This window comes from Anomalospiza imberbis, chromosome 5 (assembly GCF_031753505.1).
Source record: "Anomalospiza imberbis isolate Cuckoo-Finch-1a 21T00152 chromosome 5, ASM3175350v1, whole genome shotgun sequence".
Taxonomy (NCBI): Eukaryota; Metazoa; Chordata; class Aves; order Passeriformes; family Viduidae; genus Anomalospiza; species Anomalospiza imberbis.
In genome coordinates this window covers 70,347,976-70,365,280 of record NC_089685.1, presented here as the reverse complement: position 1 = coordinate 70,365,280, position 17,305 = coordinate 70,347,976, and the positions used below count along the sequence as shown (strand labels likewise).

The window sequence follows — 17,305 nt, the reverse complement described above, 5'->3', positions numbered from 1 at the left end:
CAGTTAAGCACATAATAATGTGCTTAAATTCTTTCCAGAAAAGAAAAGGGAATGGAATGAGGGGCTTTTCTTAAGTATAGGTCTAGAAATGCTTACTGCATATGTTAGCTTGATCATGGCTGCTAATATGGAACTTTCTGGGTTTGTTGGTTAACTGACTGGAGCCATAGTTAGTGTGGTGATAGCTGGAATTTTCCAGTTACTTTTTCCAGCCATAGGAGTCACATTCTAGCTCGTTAAGTTTCTCCTTTTCTTGTAGGATTCAGGTTGTTGGGTTTGTTTTTTTTTTTAAAGGCGAAAAGGATACAGTTTAAACAGGAGCAAGTTTTTTTGAACCTTAAAGTATATCTTCATTTAAATGTGTGGCTACCTAACATAAGCTAGAAGAGGAATATATTGATATATTTAAAGCTGTGTGTCACTGAGCTACATGACTGAAAGAAGCTTCTGGCTTTGCTTCTAAACTGAGCCAGGTGTATCAGTCTGCCTATTTTACTGTGGTTCTCCTGCTATTGGAACTCCTGTTTTCTCTAAATAATCACCTGCTGGAACACCAGGTGTGAACATTCAGTGTCACCTGTAGATTCCCTTACCTGGCAATAGGAACAATTTTTTTGCAGTAAACAAGTGAAAGCTGTTATGCAGACAAGAATTTTCAAAAGCTTAAAGTGTGGTGTTTATTTTGGCAGGTGGAGAGAGGAAGGGAAAAATTTCTGATTTCATCTGAGCAGTGAAGTAGTTTAGAGCCATGATCATGGAACAAATTCTTTACCTCAAAATACCTTCTGCCTAATGAGGAAAAATATGAACAACGTTCATGGCAAGGCACCGTTGCTTGTTCATACTTGCTTTTGGGGAAGCGGATTAATTCATTGCTGGAACTTAACACTTTTTTTTTTTAATTTGCCTCATAAATTGATCTGTTTTCACTTTCTAGAATGTTTTCTTTTTTGCAAAACAGTGAAAACACTTATTTTGTGAAGACCATGTTTGCTTTTATAACATAAGATACTATAAAATCCAGCTTTTAGCTTGGCATTAAATCATTAAAAACTTTAGTTGAGGCAATGCCAGTCATTCTAGGGTTGGAGCTCTCCAAACAAAACTGAAAATAAATTTTATCTGACATTGTTTGACCAATATGTATTTTGGCTTCTGCATTTTCTGCTCCTTTAAAATGCATGAAGTAGGCTGAATTGTTTGGTTTGAGTGATTTTGCCTTAATTATCTCCAGGAAAAGGGCATGAGGAGGGAGGAGACCATGGCAAATGTGTTTTGCTGACTTGTCATTGGCAGAGCATCCTCAGAATCCCTGCCTGAGGCAGGCATGGATCAGGAGCATGCGGGGTGTTAGCACACCATATAAACAGCAGGCGTGGGGAAACCTCCCAGCCCAAGGCATCAGTCTGGCCAAACTCCCTAAATTCGTACTCCATGGAGGACTTCTGCAAGTGACAGTTTGTTTTCAACATGCAAAACTTACTTTAGTCCCCATTCTTCATGTGGACTGAGGAATTGGCTGGTGAATTGATGTATTTTTTTTTCCTCTCCCAGCCTTCTGCTGTTAAAATTCATTGCTTTATGAATTTATGCAAATTGCATAGGAGGGGAATAATATTCAAAAATACCTTCAAGGACTCTTTTATTGTGATGTCCACCATTAAAAAGTGACATTGTTGTCCATCCAGCTCTAGCCTGTTCTGGAGATTTCATTGCCATCTTCATCAGAGCAGGATGCACAAAACCAGGCTGATAAGAAGTTAAACACAGTCTGTGATTCCTGTTCTATGAGCTCTGTGGTGCCTGGAGCTCCAGTGGGCACCAGGAATCTGGGTTTAAAGCAAAGAAACAAATGCTGGTATTTTCAGCCAGGAATGGCCAGGGGTATTGGGTTTTTTCCTCTTTGTGCCAATTCTAAAGTGTTGTGCTACTCCAAACCTGCTGGCCATAAATACATCTCCAAACTTGCCAGGCTTTGGAGTTAGGAAAGGGAGTGCACAGAGAGGCTGGATCCTCATAAAGAGTGCAAGGAGATTTGGCATGCCAGAAGAAAACCATTCAGAAACAATTGAATGTCAGAAGGTACATAACAAGTAGAACTGTACTGAGTAGCTGGAGAGCTGTAAAAATTCTGCATAGCATAGTTACTTTATAGATCTGGACCATCTCTAAAGTTGCTGATACTGCAAAGAGTCTATAAGGTGAGAGATACTGTAAAAACCTATTTCTTTACAAATCCTCTGTTTTATAGCCTTGAAATGTAGCCTAAAATCTGCTTTCCTGATACAATGTGTAATCCAGAAAGAAAAAAAGGTGGGGGAAGGAGTTTTCACTTCTGGGTTTCATATGAATATTCCCTGCCTTGCAAATCTCTTCCTTATGTTCATGTTTTCTCCTGGTAAGAGGAGAATTGAGTAATACTCCATATGGTAAACAGCAGTTCATTTGGCTTCTTTGGATACGATTTTACTAGTCCTTTAAAAGTGTTTCCAAAGCCAGATTCAACAGAAGGAAAACTTAAACAAGTTCCTAAAAAAGTCAATAAAAAGTTGTGTTCCCACCCAATACAGAGGGTGGTTTTCCCTGGGGTTTTCTTTCCCATTTTAAAATCACATGAAATGACTGACATTGAGTGTGATCCCAGTGTTCTTCTGTCCCTGACCCCTTGCCCTGACACAAATGAAATAAACTGATTTTCACTTCCCATAAGGTGTTTCTCAATGAACTTAGTCTTCACCAGGATATTTTTCATTACCATATAGTTACACTCTTAGAAATGTCAGGTGCAGATGAACTGCTGTCACATTAAAAACACTTCAAACATGTTAAAAGCACATTAAAAAATCACTTTTCCCTGCTTGAGACTGAAGATGTTCTTACATAATAGTCAGCTGTTGCCAAAAAAGCCAGTTCCATGTCACTTTGCTGTACCCTGAGCTTGAAAAAACCACCTGAGAAAGAAAACAACTCCCAGATCCTGGCTGTCACTGGGGTATGAATTTAATGGAAGGTCATTGGAGGCATCATGTCTGTTCAAGAGGTATTGTCCTGTAGTTTTCTCTGCTGCTGCAGTTTAACCTTGGAAAGCACAACCTGGTGTGCCATTTGCTGAAGCAGAATGTGTTGCTGGGTCAGCAGAAGTCTTTAATAAATATTAATTGTTATTTCTGTTGTATTGTGAGATAAGGATACAGTTGTGAGATGTAAAACTAGGGGACTACTGAGTTACAAAGTTTTTTGCTGGGTATTTTTCCTGCAGAGCTGTCAAATGTGCTGACAGTTCGCTTTGTAAATAAACTGTGGTTGTTCCTCTGCATTTATGAAGTAAAAGGATAATGCAGATCAATCTGTGTAGGTGTTGAAATCGAAGATGTGAAAATACAAGGGGAGGCAGCCAAGAAATACTTTTTGTCAAATGGAAATTTCTGGACTTCTAGAGCCAACAGTTTGATTATATGAGACCAACAGGCATCAAAGTGATTGACAGTCTGCATATAAGCTGTGGGTGGCAGACGTAAACTCTCGATCAGATGGGCCTCTAAAATTTCGTCTGGTGAATGGAATGATGATATATCCTGCTACCTAAATGCTGTTTTTCTTGTGATACTTACTTTGGCCAAGTCACCTTTTAAAATACCTGACTGTGTACGGGAAGCACTTTCTAAAAAGCAGATATTTTAGTGTAATGTATTGATGATAGCTTTTTAAATAATTCATTTGTGTTTACCCATTATACAGATTTTTGTTCTTAATTTAAAAAGGCTAAATTACTTTAATTAGGGAGAAAGTGTTACTCTTCATCTGCTCTGCTTCCTTACCTGATAGTGAGTATTGGTGTTGTTGCCTTTTCAACCATCTGTCTAAATTGTGGTTTATATTTATTTTACAAGAAACTGGGCATTGAGATGGAAAGAAGTAAACATTACTTAAGGAAATAGGATTTAATCTTTTTGTGTATTCAGGTTGACTTGCTTTTTTTTGCTATTTGTTAGGTAGACTGGTTCTAAAAATTAATTCATTTTCTCAAAGTAACTTTTATTGTGGATATTTTGTATATGGGAGCATCCTTTTAACTGATTTTCTTTAGTATGCTTTTTAAACTAAGTTTGCATTTTTGAGATAATTTTGGGAGAAGATGTTTGAGTGATGTGAAAGAATTCTGCACAGCTAGGAATCTTGAGTATTAGCACCATTTGATTAACACTACTGTAATGTAACTAACCTTTTTTTTTGTGTATTCTGAACTAACAGAAGGAGGATCCTGCCAGTTCTGATAATGCATATAATAACAGATCAAGTGAAAGCAAACTAAAGCTGTATTTGAAAGAGGGTCTGTTATTTGATTTTCTTGCATTTGCTAGTATGAATTTGACTGTTGCCTAACCTTGGGACATTTTCTTTAAGACCAGTGCATCTAGATTGTAGAACCATAAAATCACAGAATGGTTTTGCTTGGAAGGTCCTTAAAGATCATCTGATTCCAGCCTCATGCCATGAGCAGAGACACCTTCCAGTAGACCAGGCTGCTCAGAGCTCCACCAAAACTGGCCTTGGACATTTCCAGGGATGGGGCAGCCACAGCCTCTCTGAGTAACCTGTGCCGGAGCCTCATCACCCTCACAAGGAAGAATTTCTTCCTAATATCCAATCTAAACCTACTCTCCAGGCCCCTGTCTCCATCTCACCTGTAGGTTCCCTTCAGGTACTGGAAGCCCTCAGTTGGGTCCCCCAGGCTGAACAATCCCAATCCTCCCAGCCTTTTCTCGTGGGAGAGGAGCTCCATCCCTCTGACCAGCTTGGCGGCAGAGCAGAGTAGAGGGGCAGAATCACCTTCCTCGACCTGCTGGCTGTGCTCCTGGGTGCAGCGCGGGATGCTGTTGGGTAAATGCTCCCAGTGTTCCGTTCTGGGCCTGGTAACAGAGGGAGGGCACAGGTCTCCAGTTCCTGGTGGAATTTGTCTCTGCCTGTTTCTGTGTCACGTTTCTCAGCCTGTTTCTTGTCACATAAAGCTGTGGGTTTCCATTGCTCCCCATTCATATGCATCAAGGCAAGGAGTTGATGCTGTAGATTAATAGCATGAAGCATCATGGAATTCGGGGCTGGTTTTGCTAATTGCTGACAGGTATTAGCACCAGCAATTAATGCAGACACTCACTTAACTCTGACAATCGGAGCTAAACCCACCACAGCAGCAGTGAGCCAGCACTGTAGATCAGAAGCTGGGTCCATCTGGGCTGATGGTCTCTGCCTGATAAGGACCCGTGTTGATGTTGAGTTGTGAGAGCACCACGTCCAAGTAGGATACTCTTTGGTGGTTTTCCGTGCATAGTGGAAGGATGCTTTTCCTGGAAAGGAGTATTTTTTTTTCCTCAAAGCAGTTGAGGCTTGCCTCCTTCTTATAAATACTTGAAGTTAACAAGATGAAGAATAGGCAGCGATGAATTTAAAATGAAATAAAAGAGGGGATATGTGGCCTCTCTGCAGTTAGATCAGTTCTTGAAGTTCCCCACATGCCTGATTGGCGTCCACACCTCTAAATTAAAATATATTCTATCTGCACCAGGACTGTTAGTCTGGTTTAGGAGCAAATGAGCATTAGGTGTGGGTGTTTCAGGACAACGGTGTAGGGTCTATTTTAAAGGATGTGATGGTTCCTAGAAAATCCTGAGGTAATTTCTGACCTACTTGTGACATCAAACAAATCCCCAAACCAATTTTATTTCTTGCTGATGTTTTAATCTTTTGGAGACTTGTTGGACAACTTGCTGCTATTCTTCTAAGGCAATAATATTATTATTTTTCTGAGATGATCAGCTCCTGAAACTGCACCCAAATGAACTGAAGGAAAGGAGAGCTAAGCAAGGCTCAGCTGCGCCCTGGGACCTTGGGGATGGCAAGTGACACGTTCAGTGTTCCAGTTCAGTGCCACACTTTTACCCCGTGTGTCTCTGGACTTGAGCTTCACGTCACAGGCAATGAGTATTTTTAATAGAGTTTGTACTCTTTTGTCTGGGATGAATGCAGGCCCACACATGGTGTAAGCTTCAATTAATTATCCTCTGGGGTCTGCTGCACATATTTGCATATGCTCTTTCAGTGGACCACCAAGATTATTCAATTAAATCCTCACAATGGCTTTAAGAAGGCCAGTGATTAAAGCCTTCGTGATGACTGTTCATTTACAAAATAATTATAAAATAATTATTTTTATAAATTTCAATCTCAGTGCTTATTTCTTCCAAATTAGGATCTATTGGGAGGGACAGCTTGAAAGGCAGGATGTGTCTGACTAGGTACCACAGTCACAACTGATAGACAAGTGGGTGCACCAACATTTCAGCTACTTTCTTCTGTCAGATTGCTAAAAGAAAGATTTCTAATCATTTTCCAGATGACAGTGACTTGGCAGAAGTTTGCCAGACCATTTTTCTCTCTCAACAGACTTAGGAAGGGTCTAGTAATGACCTGATGTATTCTGATATAAGTGCTTTATAAGCATGGTTTTCTTCTAAAACTTCTGCTGAGTTCCTAACAGAAATGTGGTTTTATTTAATAAAAACGGCTGTTTACCAGAGGTGGGATTGTGCTGTGACTATGCCAATTCCCAGGTGTCTGAAGTGATCAAGAAATGGAAGTTGTGTAGCTGTCTGGAAACAGTGCAATGTTGTTCCACTTCTGTAGAACCTTGGCTAAGATGATTAAAGGATTGGTGTGATTTACACAGTCTTAAGAAAACACTAAGTGCAAAAAAAACCAAAGCAGCCCACCATTCATACAAAAAAAAAAAAAAAAACCCCAAAAAGTAAACACACCTGAGTAATGATAAATACTACCAGATAAGAGAAAGAGAAAAATGTCATCAAAGGTAGAAAACTTAACAAAAATAATATATTTAACTACTTCTGTTAATGAATATTGGGTTTTTTTTGATCCCAATGTGCTTAGAGGCATTTGCAAAGCAACACTGTGGTTTTACCAAATGTCTTTGACATTCTGCTGTTGAATTTGAGGTACTAATTCACTGAAATTACATATATTTTTCTATTTTTATAGATCTATTGATTTATAACTCAATAAATTCAGGAGCTTTTTTACAGTTCTACAGGAGGAGTTTGTTGAGCAAATGCACAACTGTTTCCACATCAATAGATATTAAACTGCTTAAATTGTCTGCATTCACTTTTCATAAAAGTATATTTAGCATTTTTTTCAAAATATAATTATTGAAAAACATGTTAAAATTGCTAAGAAGAATTGCTATTAAAGTTGCTTTCTCTTGTAAAATATCTCTAATTTCCGTACAGTGAAATGGAAGCATAAGTCAGAGCTGCCTTTTGAATTCCAACTTCTCTTTCTCATGCTTGCTCAGGAGCACATCTCACTTAGGATTTTAATAAATGAAATAGGCCAAGGCTTGCATAACTGAGCTTAGTGGTATGTGGTGAAGATAATTTTCTGTCTAGTGAGCTTTGAAAACAGTAAAAGTTGCCATGTAGCTATAAAAGCTTTTGCTAGAAGTTTTTACTGAATTTGATGCTTGCAGTTGTAGAGGGGGTGACTAAGCTCAATTATCTCTAATTTACTTGGTGTGATTAATTTCTTCTGGTAGTGTTGTACAGTTGTGCTCATGCAATCTGTGTTCATTTGTAAATTCAAGTCAGGTTTATTTCTTGTTCTGAAAATCTCTAATACTGTATGTGTAAGAAAATACCAATTAGTGGTTTCTAATTAACCCCTATTAATGAAATGTCCCAATTTATTAGTGTGCTAATCTGAGTGGTCTAACTCCAGCAGCAAAGACAGCTTTTTCTTTGTTTTGGAACAGGGTTTTTTTTTTGTTTGTTTTGGGGGCATTTTTGTTTGTTTGTTTTGGGGTATTTTTTTGGTTGTTGGTTGTTTTTGGTTTTGTGGGGTTTTTTTAACTGAATGTGGGTTTTTGTTGCCCTCTCTAAAAGTTAGCTTTTACTAGTTCTACCCTCTCTGCCTCTTCAGGAGAGGCTGATTTTGGAAAACATTAGCTGATCAGACATCTGCTGTCAGTCTTCGCAGAATGCCAGACTGGGTCAGGCTGGAAGGCACCACAGTGGGCATCTGGTCCCACCTCCCTGCCAGGGCAGGGTCATCCCAGAGCACAGCATTGTGTCCAGATGGTTCTGGAAGTTCTCCAGTGAGGGAGATGACCTCCCTGGGCAATCCTGCTCCACAGGGTGGAAGTTCTTCCTCGCGTTCAGGTGAAACCTGGGCATCAGTTCCTGCCCATTCCTCTTGTCCCACCATTGCTGGGCCTCGCAGTCCATGCTCTGAGCCCTCCCTGAAGACAGGGATAGACAGGGGTGAGGTCCCTTCTCAGGGCCGAGCAGCTCCAGCTCCCTCAGCCTTTCCTCCTGAGAGACGCTCCAGTCCCCCCACCATCCCTGAAGCCCTCAGTGGATCCGCTCCAGGAGCTCCATGTCTCTTCTGTCCTGAGGAGCCCAGAACTAGACACAGCACTCCAGGTATGGCCTCACCAGGGCTGAGGAGAGGAGGGTGACATTTGCTTCCTTCAGTCCTCATCTCAGAGATGATGATGAGTGTCCTGTCATTAGCAGGGAGAGGCAGCAGCAGCCAGATTGGAGAATCCAGTGGTGCTTCTGCTCCGCAAACCACCTGCTGGACCATGCTGCTCCAAACCCTGGTTCTCTCTAGAAAACACATTGTGGGGTTTCACTTCAGAATTGTTAACTCTAGTTCTTGGAATCTCTCTAGGGAGTTAACCTTTGAAGGATCCTTGGATTTCAAGTCTGAGGCTTACAGACAGTTCTGCCTTCTAAAACCCACCTCGCTATTCTCCTAAACCTAACCTCAGATAGCAAACAGTGTGTTAGGCATTTTTACTACAGAGTAATGCTTACAGAATTTGAAACTTTCTTCATCTGCAGTGCTGCTGTCAAGGTACTCTATTAGACCCTGTGCCCAGGGCTTAAAATGTAATGAAGTGTTACATAAACTGATGACACGTGGCAGGTACAACTCACTAATTACCACAGTGGCTTTGTGGCCCTTACTGAGTCTCAGTATTCTACAAATTCCCAGATATGTTACCTACAAAATGAAAGACATCTCCCACAAAGTTCTGGGAACCCTGAAAACAGAAACTTTTTCTGACAGTGGAGTGCTTGATTAGAAAGAGGAGTTTTTTTATCAACACCTTCTCAATCTGTAATAGAGTGCACGCTGTTTTAGCAAGTATTTCATCCTAGCATTTTGAAAGAGTTTTTTTTTTTTAATGTTTGCTTTTGCTTATGTAAACATAGTTCTAAGTTGGAAATATGAAATGAGAGCATGTTAATCATATCTGCTCAAGTAAGAAAAGGCTGTTTTCATATGAATATTGTCACTGGAATGTGAGTGTGGGTTTAGAATGGTCCCATTGAGAGGAAGGTTTATAATTTTGGGGCAGCAGTGCTCAATCTTTTGGAAAATAAAAATAAAAGCTGGAGTGCAGTCAGTTGTATAGAAATGTCTTACAGGACTAACAGGTTGCCTGAAAAACTACGCTCAGAGCATCCCAGAAAAATGCTGGCAGCAGTAACTACACTTCAGGTGTTACATTGTCTGCCAAGAAAACGAGTAGAATTTTGCCTGCACCTTGCCCAAAAGCGTGTGCACGCACAAAGGGTCAGAAACACTTTGTTCTTAGCAGCGTATGGGATGTGCTACAGGTCTGTCAGCACTTTGGGACTGGCTGTCTCTTCACCCCCACTTTTGCTGGGGCTCCCTGATGTTAAATTACCACACTCAGATGTTTCCCTGTGGAGCCACGCAGCCCCGTTTCCAAAGCTGTTGTTGAAAAACCTTAATTGAAAAAAGGCTCGTATAATTCTGGGGTATGATAGCACTGGCAAAAAAGTGCTTGCATTTGCTGTTCACTGTAAAATGTGGCATTACAGATTCAGTAAAATAAAAGTGGCAGTAAAGCCACAGACCACATCCTTGCTTGCAGTTGTGTAGAGACTGCATTTACTTAAATTTTTCCAAGTTCAGACAACTCTTAGTTAGGTAACTGTAACTGCATTCATTGCTGTTAGAAATGAGATATTCTTATGCTACAAAGCAAGCACACGGTAGGAATAGTTGATTTTATTCGCCCTCATCTCCCCTGCCCAGGTGAGGAATGAAGGGCTTCATTCACAGAAGCCAAAAAAATCTGCCCTAGACTTATCTTATGTTTGTTTCCAGTTGAACCTTACCTTTAAATATCAGTGCAGAAATTCAGCATTAATGCAGAGAGAATGATGTTATTGCTCTGGCAGTCTTGATCTTCTTGCCTTATTTGTCATCTTTTCAAGTATTTTGTCATGACAAATGCATAGAACTGCTTCTCATAAGAAAGGTCTCTCAGCATATTTGTGCTGTATAGGGATTGTGTGTTTCCATAATAGAGACTATCACTCTCATAATATAGATTATAGATTGTAATAGAGATTGTCAGTCTGTGGATCTTAAGACATAGAATAAATGTTAGAAGCAGATATTTGGTGTAGCATTCTTCTGAAACGTGTTCTTCAGTGCTCATTTGTCAAAATGAACAGCGTTTCTAAATTAAAGACGTGGAGGCCTCTTAAAAGTTGTGTCCTGGTTTGTGATTTTGTTTGTATTCAGCCTTTGCTTTGATGGCCACATTGACAGTAAGCAAATGAGAAGGCCTTAGCACTGAGGAACACATAAATAAAGGCTACAAAGAAAGGGCATGAGAGAAGCTTTGAAGTGGCATCTAGATTAAATTTGAGTGGGAGAAAACCAGATGTGTCTTTGGGAGTTCTGGCCCAGCTCTTTTTTTTAAGAGGACAGGGAGCTCAACCAAATCATTCAATGGAGAGACCCCAAACCAACTGTTTCCACCCTGGCACTTTGATCTTTGTTGCCACTTTTGAGTGAACTGCTCTGTCCCAGAGGAAAATTGGTCTAACCCTTCATGTTAACTGTGTGCATTGTCCTGTACAGCTGGATTGCCTATCTCCTTTTTCCATTCCAACTGCAGTTATCCGAGTTAATTTCCTATGCAATATACTGACAGATGATAGTGACTTCAAAATAGCAACACTGATCAGAATTTTGATTTGGCTGACTTCTGTAATGTGTGTTAGAACAAAACATTAGTACACAGCATTTTGGGTCAGCGGTCCTGAAAACAAAAGATTGTAAACAAAGACACCTGCTTGTGTAGGACTTCTGTTGGCAAGCTCTGCACCTGGAATGATGTGCTTAGTTGCTGCTTACAAATAGAATAATATCTCTGAATGATATATTTGAGGGCTTTTTTTTTTTGTGTTCAGTAGTCATTGGATCACATTAGAGCAACAAAAAGATTGCTGTTGACTGTACATTTAGTGAGTAGATTAGAACTACACAACAAAGTTTTATTTTAAAACGTTCTAGAAAATAAGTAAAATAATCCTGTCTTCTGAAGAGATTAAGAGTCTCAAAGGATGGAAAGGAGAAAGAGAGTAGATAAGAAGGCAAATAACATGAGTCAAATTCAAGGTTACTGTCATTTCTAACCTGAACAGGATAAATCTGGGGCCTTGTCCATGTGCTTTGGCATTATAAATGATGCCAAAGCTTGCAGCTTTCAGAGGAAAGGATTGGAAAGAAGTTTGAAAATTCTGGACAAAAGGGGTCAAGTTAAGTTGGTGCTGTTTGGTTGGTACCAGTTGTCTTGAACTGAGATATCTAAAAATGGACCTTCTGCCCAGGTGAGGGTATTTTGATGGGGTTAGGGTTATGTGTTTACACATTTTATTGTTGGTTTGGTTAATTCTATTTTGATTCTCTCATGGCAGGTATGAAACCACTACTGGAATCAAGCACAGAATATTATCTTGATACATGCAAGAATTATGCTTTATTTTGCATTGAATTGCTTCTCTCATGTCATCTTAGTGTAGGTTTCTGGAGCCCAGCAAATTCCAGTAGCAAATATTAATGAGTTTGTGCCACAGACCAAGTCTGGAGAATGTGCTCATGCGTAGTAATGAAATGCACAGGGAATTTTTTCCTGTCTTTGTGTCTAGTGTTTAGCATGCCATTAATACAGATGCTAAAATAGTAAGGCCTTTAGAAAAAGTGCAGAAGACTTTGAGTGTGGTTATCCTGTGTTCTCAAAACATGGGAAAAGCTGGAAGGAGAAGGAAGAGGACGGACCTCTGCATAAGTGAAAAGTAACACACTGGCTTCTAGCTGGCTGTGTCCAAGTGCATCATCATAAATCCACATAATAAAGTACAGACATATAAATATGCAGGGTTGAAACTCTGAATTACACATTGGACTTGGTATAAAGTTGACATCAGAGTTCTCAGTAAAAAAAAAAAAAAAGCTTTTTGTTTTATTTCCCCTGAGATTTATTGGTGATGTATAGATTATTGTAGTATAATAAATGAAATTCTCTGTGTGTGTGTAGCCAGACATTTATGGATAACTGAACAACTGTCTAGATTGGATGTTGAAGATTGTGAATATCAAATATAGCTTGGTTTGAATAAAACTCTGCTCTGCAAGACAGAGTTTGAAACAAATGCCTTAACCTGCTGTTATGTGGGAGGGTTATGACAATAATTATCAAGCTTCACTACACCTTGCCACAAGTATTTTGAGGAGCCTTGTCAAAATACCAGGTAAATTACTGCCAAAAATGCGCTAATTAGATGAGTAATGAAAAAAGTTTTCAAATGGAAGTATTTAAAATCTGTTCATCCAGTAAGACATATTTACAGTCATCACTCTTAATTGCGCAAGTTGAAATTCCAGTGTTCACCCATGAGTTTTCACTTGTGTCTAAACTGAAGGGAAAGAAGAACCTGTTTTCTCTTTACCTTGAAGGGAAAAAAAGCCTGTTTTCCCTTTGCTTTACCCTTTTAGAAGGAAGTGACTATTCAGGTCTAGAAGGAAAGTGCTGTGCAGTCCTCAGGAGCATGGTTCATGTCTGTGATACGTTTTCTCCCTTTTTTGTGTCATCTCGACATCTGTGTGACTAGTGAGGAAAACTGTGTTTTGTTCAAGGATTTTTTGGCATGCTAACTTGATGCATGACTCAAACCTGAAGCAAAATTCTCCTGAGTATTGCTTCCTCTGCTCTCCTCTCCCACTTTTCTGCCCTCTCCCTTCTTTCCCTCCTGGTTTTGTGTGGTTTCCCCGCTGCAGTCCTTGGGTGGATCCTCTTCCTGTATCATCAGTGAGGTGCACTCACACAAAACATGGGATGTGCCTCCTCCTGGGTGGACCCGAGTATTTCTGGTCCCTGAGCAGAAGTCCTGATCCACTTAATTTCCACATTTATGGGTGTCAGCTGACAGTCACCTGTCAAGCTTTAATGCAAATAAGAAGGCAACGTTTTGACAAAGAGTTTTGGCCAGCTCATCTCCATAGTGTGGTTTTGTTGGTTTTTTTGGGGTTTTTTTTGGTTTTTTTTTTTTTTTTTTTTTTTTTTTGTTTGTTTGGGTTTTTTTGGTTTTTTTTTCACTTTGATGTGAGAGTTTCTGAAACATCAGAGGGGGGGAAAAAAACACCCAGCCAAAGAAGCCTGGATGCTTCCTCAGGAATGTTTTGAATCTGAATTATTTTAAATCTGATTTCCTTGAGAAGCATTGTATGACCAGGGCAATTAGGAGTGGCATGAATTGTCATCGGAGTGTCTCTTTCCTGTCTCCTCATTGTGATTGATACATTTCTGCAACAACAGCTCCTTCAGGGGCTAAACTTAGAAATCTGCTGAACTTAGAGCAAAGATAAAGTACTGGCAATTGCCAGCTCATCAGTTAAGCTCTGTGACATAGTCTCTCCATTTAGGCATTAGTAGGTTTCTAAAATCCCAGTAGAGGAAGTGCGAAGAATTGGGCTGTCTTTCTAATCTTGCACTCCAGGTTTATGAAGGCTTTTCCATTCATTCACCATGAAAGTAGTGTGGGTTTTTTATTAGGATTCTGTTTGGAGGCAACTTTTAATCAATACTGCTCTGTAATTGCAAATTGTTATGATCCAAAGGATTTTATTTTAAAAGTGGAGAATATTAAGATAGTCTTGTTAAATTCAGGTTGTTAAATTTACGAAGCAGGAAGGGCGGAAAGTGTGGCATTCATGAGATGAGCTGTGCTTCATAGTTTTGAGAGTTCAGGTGGTTTAATGTATAGGCAGTAAAAGAAGTAGGTGTTAAGGATGAAGTGACTCTGGAGATCATCTAGTCCAAGCCTTCTGCCAAGGCAGGGCCACCTAGAGCAGGAGACACAGGGTGGTGGGCAGGCAGGTTTTGAATCTCTGCAGAGGAGGCTCCCCAGCCTCTCTGGGCAGCCTGTTCCAGTGCTCAGTACCTGTTGCTCATATTCAGGTGGAGCTGGCTGTCTTTCAGCTGGTGCCCCTGGCCCTGGGCTCCTGGCACTCACCCTTCAGATATGTGGATGCACTGATAAGATCGCCCTCAGTCATCTTTTCTCCGGGCTAAGCAGGCCCAGCTTTCCCAGCCTTTCCTCCCGGGAGAGATGCTCCAGTCCCCTCACCATCCCCATGGCCCCCGCTGAACCTGCTCCAGCAGTTCCTTGTCCTTCTTGCTCTGAGGAGCCCGGAACCAGCCCTCCCTTTCTCTTCTTCTCTTGAGAGGCTGCAGGACTCAAGCCCAGACATTTCTTTCCTGTGTGGCAGCAGCTGATAGTTGTTGAATTTGGGCAATTTCTTCCAAGCTGTGGGAGCTGCTGTGATCTATCAGGATCTGCAGTTCAGGGGAATGAGATAATGCAAAAGGAGCATTTTTTGTGCTGTTGGGGATGAAGCTCAGCCTCCCAGCCACTGGAAGACACTTCTGGGCAGCACCCTGAACTAAAAAGTCAAGTCTGCAAAAGTAGAACTGTGATACCAACCCCTTGCTCTTACTCCAGTTATTGGGTAGTTATCTGTAATATTGGAAATTTTAAACTGGTATCTTCATGAGGATGAAGACAATTGCTTTTACACTAGTGTTTTATCCTTACAGAGCAGTTACATGTCTCATGTTCAACTTCTCCCTGTCCAGCTGAAACCCTATTAATGAATACATAAAGCCATAGCTGAAGTGAATTACCTATGTTCATGTGTGAACTAAAAACACTTCTACTGTTTTTAGATTTCAGAATGGTTGCCAACCCAGTGCCAATGTCTGGCAGTGCCAGTGAAGATTCTTCAGTACTAGTTCCCATCCTTTTTCTTTGTGTATGTGTGTGTGTATATATGCATTTGTGAGTGTGTACACTTACGTTGTTTTATGCCATGATGAAATAGTCTTGACTGTTTTCACTGAACTGATACATTTGATGGACTGGATTTACATAGTTGAGCTGGAATGTCAAAACTTATTGCCTAATACTTTTCTCTCTCTTTCACAGTCATAATGAACGAAAAGTAACCTGCAAACATCCAGTGACAGGACAGCCATCACAGGACAACTGTATTTTTGTTGTGAATGAGCAGTAAGTGCCTTCTGTTTCACTCTGTAAAACACAGGATTTAAAGCCCAGTAATAATGAAGTAAGATTCAGTGATTACAAGTGGTAATATTTATTTTTTCCAAATCAGATCGACATGTAGATAGTTTTACTTGTTTAAATTACTTGAAAGCAATGATAAATATTTTATACTATTTTTAGGATATAAACCACAGCTCAAATTAGTTGTATGATAGAAATGAATCATATTTATGCACTGTATGAATTTCCTCTTGTCACTTTAATTAATTCTGTAATTTTAATAGCCAACCTAGATACTATGTAACAATCAAATAAACTTCCATAAAGGGATAAAATTTATAATCACTTAGGGACAACCACAAGCTGTTAATCTCTAATGTTTTGCCTGATAGTTTCTCCTCAATTGATTATTTCCTTGGCCAGTCGGGACACTTTCTGAATCATTGGATAATAACTGGGATTTGCTGTCTTTGCTCTAGTTTTGTAGAGCAATACAAGAAGGTCTGCATGGAGCTCATGCCGGACCTCAGGATTTTGTTGATGTCTGGGTCCTGGGTGTCCTGCTCACCACCATTACTGCAGCACATTACACGGTGGCTCCAGTGAAAACCATCAGAACTGGCCAAATTTCACCAATGGGCCTGTTCTCACCCATGGTGGGGCAAAGCCAGAGGGGGGCCTTTGGAGAACATTTCTTCCCACTTCCATCTCACACTCATACCTGTCTTTTTCCCTCCCACCAACACCTGGCGCTAAGAGAAATTCTGGTTTTAAGCAACACCTTAAAATTCATCTATAATAGGATGGAGTTTAAAACACAGTGCAGGTAATTCTGCAATGAAGTGTGGATTGCTTTCAAATTGGAAAAGTAGGACACAGGCTGTACAAAGCTACACCTAGGGGTGCTTGCTATTAGCAGTCTGCACACACAGCGTGTTCTAGTGCTATTACATATTCTATTTTCAGGACTGCTGCAGCAATGTCATCTGAAGAAAAGAAGGAGCGACCAGTAAGCATGATATGTGAAGCAACTAACTATAATCTGACATCAGATTATGCTGCTCATCCAATGAGCCCTGTGGGCAGAGTAAGTCTTTATGTCCAAATAAATTAGAACTAAAATAATTCAGTTATTCCACAAGGTGCTAGACAGTGCTGTCTGTTAGTATTCCACTGAAAAAGAGAAACAAAGCTTCTGTATTTTTCAGGGCACTCAACTCCTTCCACATTTAATTTGGAAACTGAAGTGTCTCAAACAAATTGTCACTGTAGCTGTAATTTTTATCAGGTATCTCAGAGATCTTATGACTTGCACGTACTTAAATTGACCTTCCTGATCTGTGTGAACTGCAAAAACCTGAGTGACTGATGAGGCATCTGGGCCAGCACTTGTTCAGAAATTGCTCCATCACAAGCAATTGCCTGGATGTGTCCGGGTAAAGCAGAGAGAGTTGGAATTGTGTGCAAGAAGTAGTTGTGAGAGAGGTGGGAGGTGACCCTGTGCTAAACAGCAGGTGACATTGGGCCAGAAGCAGAAGTCCTGGCTTCCTAGAAAAATTCCTGCTAAATGTTTAGGAGAATCCTAGAGTCACCTTAACTTATGTTTTACTTCTCCATTCACCCAGTTTCTCAGGAGGTTAAGGTAAATGCCCAGATGTTCTTACCAACTCTTAGGTTTATAGGATAAAGCTGATGAGCCTGTTGTGTGCATATTTTTTTTTTTTTTAATTTTCAGCTTTTTTGAAAGAGAAGTGCACTTGCTACAAAGTTAAGAAGTGCCTTAAGTTTTCTGGGAGACCAAGAAAACAGCTTTGATCAGTGATGACAGACAAGAG

At 40.2% G+C, this 17,305-nt stretch overlaps 1 protein-coding gene across 25 annotated transcripts in view; it reads left to right on the top strand.

Moving 5' to 3' along the window:
* Positions 1 to 17,305, top strand: part of PLEKHA5 (pleckstrin homology domain containing A5) — a 160,977-nt gene that overhangs the window by 78,869 nt on the left and 64,803 nt on the right. For all 25 annotated transcript variants that reach the window (XR_010999537.1, XR_010999536.1, XR_010999538.1 and 22 more), the window contains 2 exons: positions 15,390 to 15,473; positions 16,437 to 16,557. Coding sequence is in view for 22 of the 25 variants with exons in the window: in XM_068191891.1 (XP_068047992.1) it covers positions 15,390 to 15,473; positions 16,437 to 16,557 (205 nt within the window). In the remaining 3 variants the exon portion in view is untranslated. Of the gene's footprint in view, positions 1 to 15,389; positions 15,474 to 16,436; positions 16,558 to 17,305 lie in introns of those variants that run through there.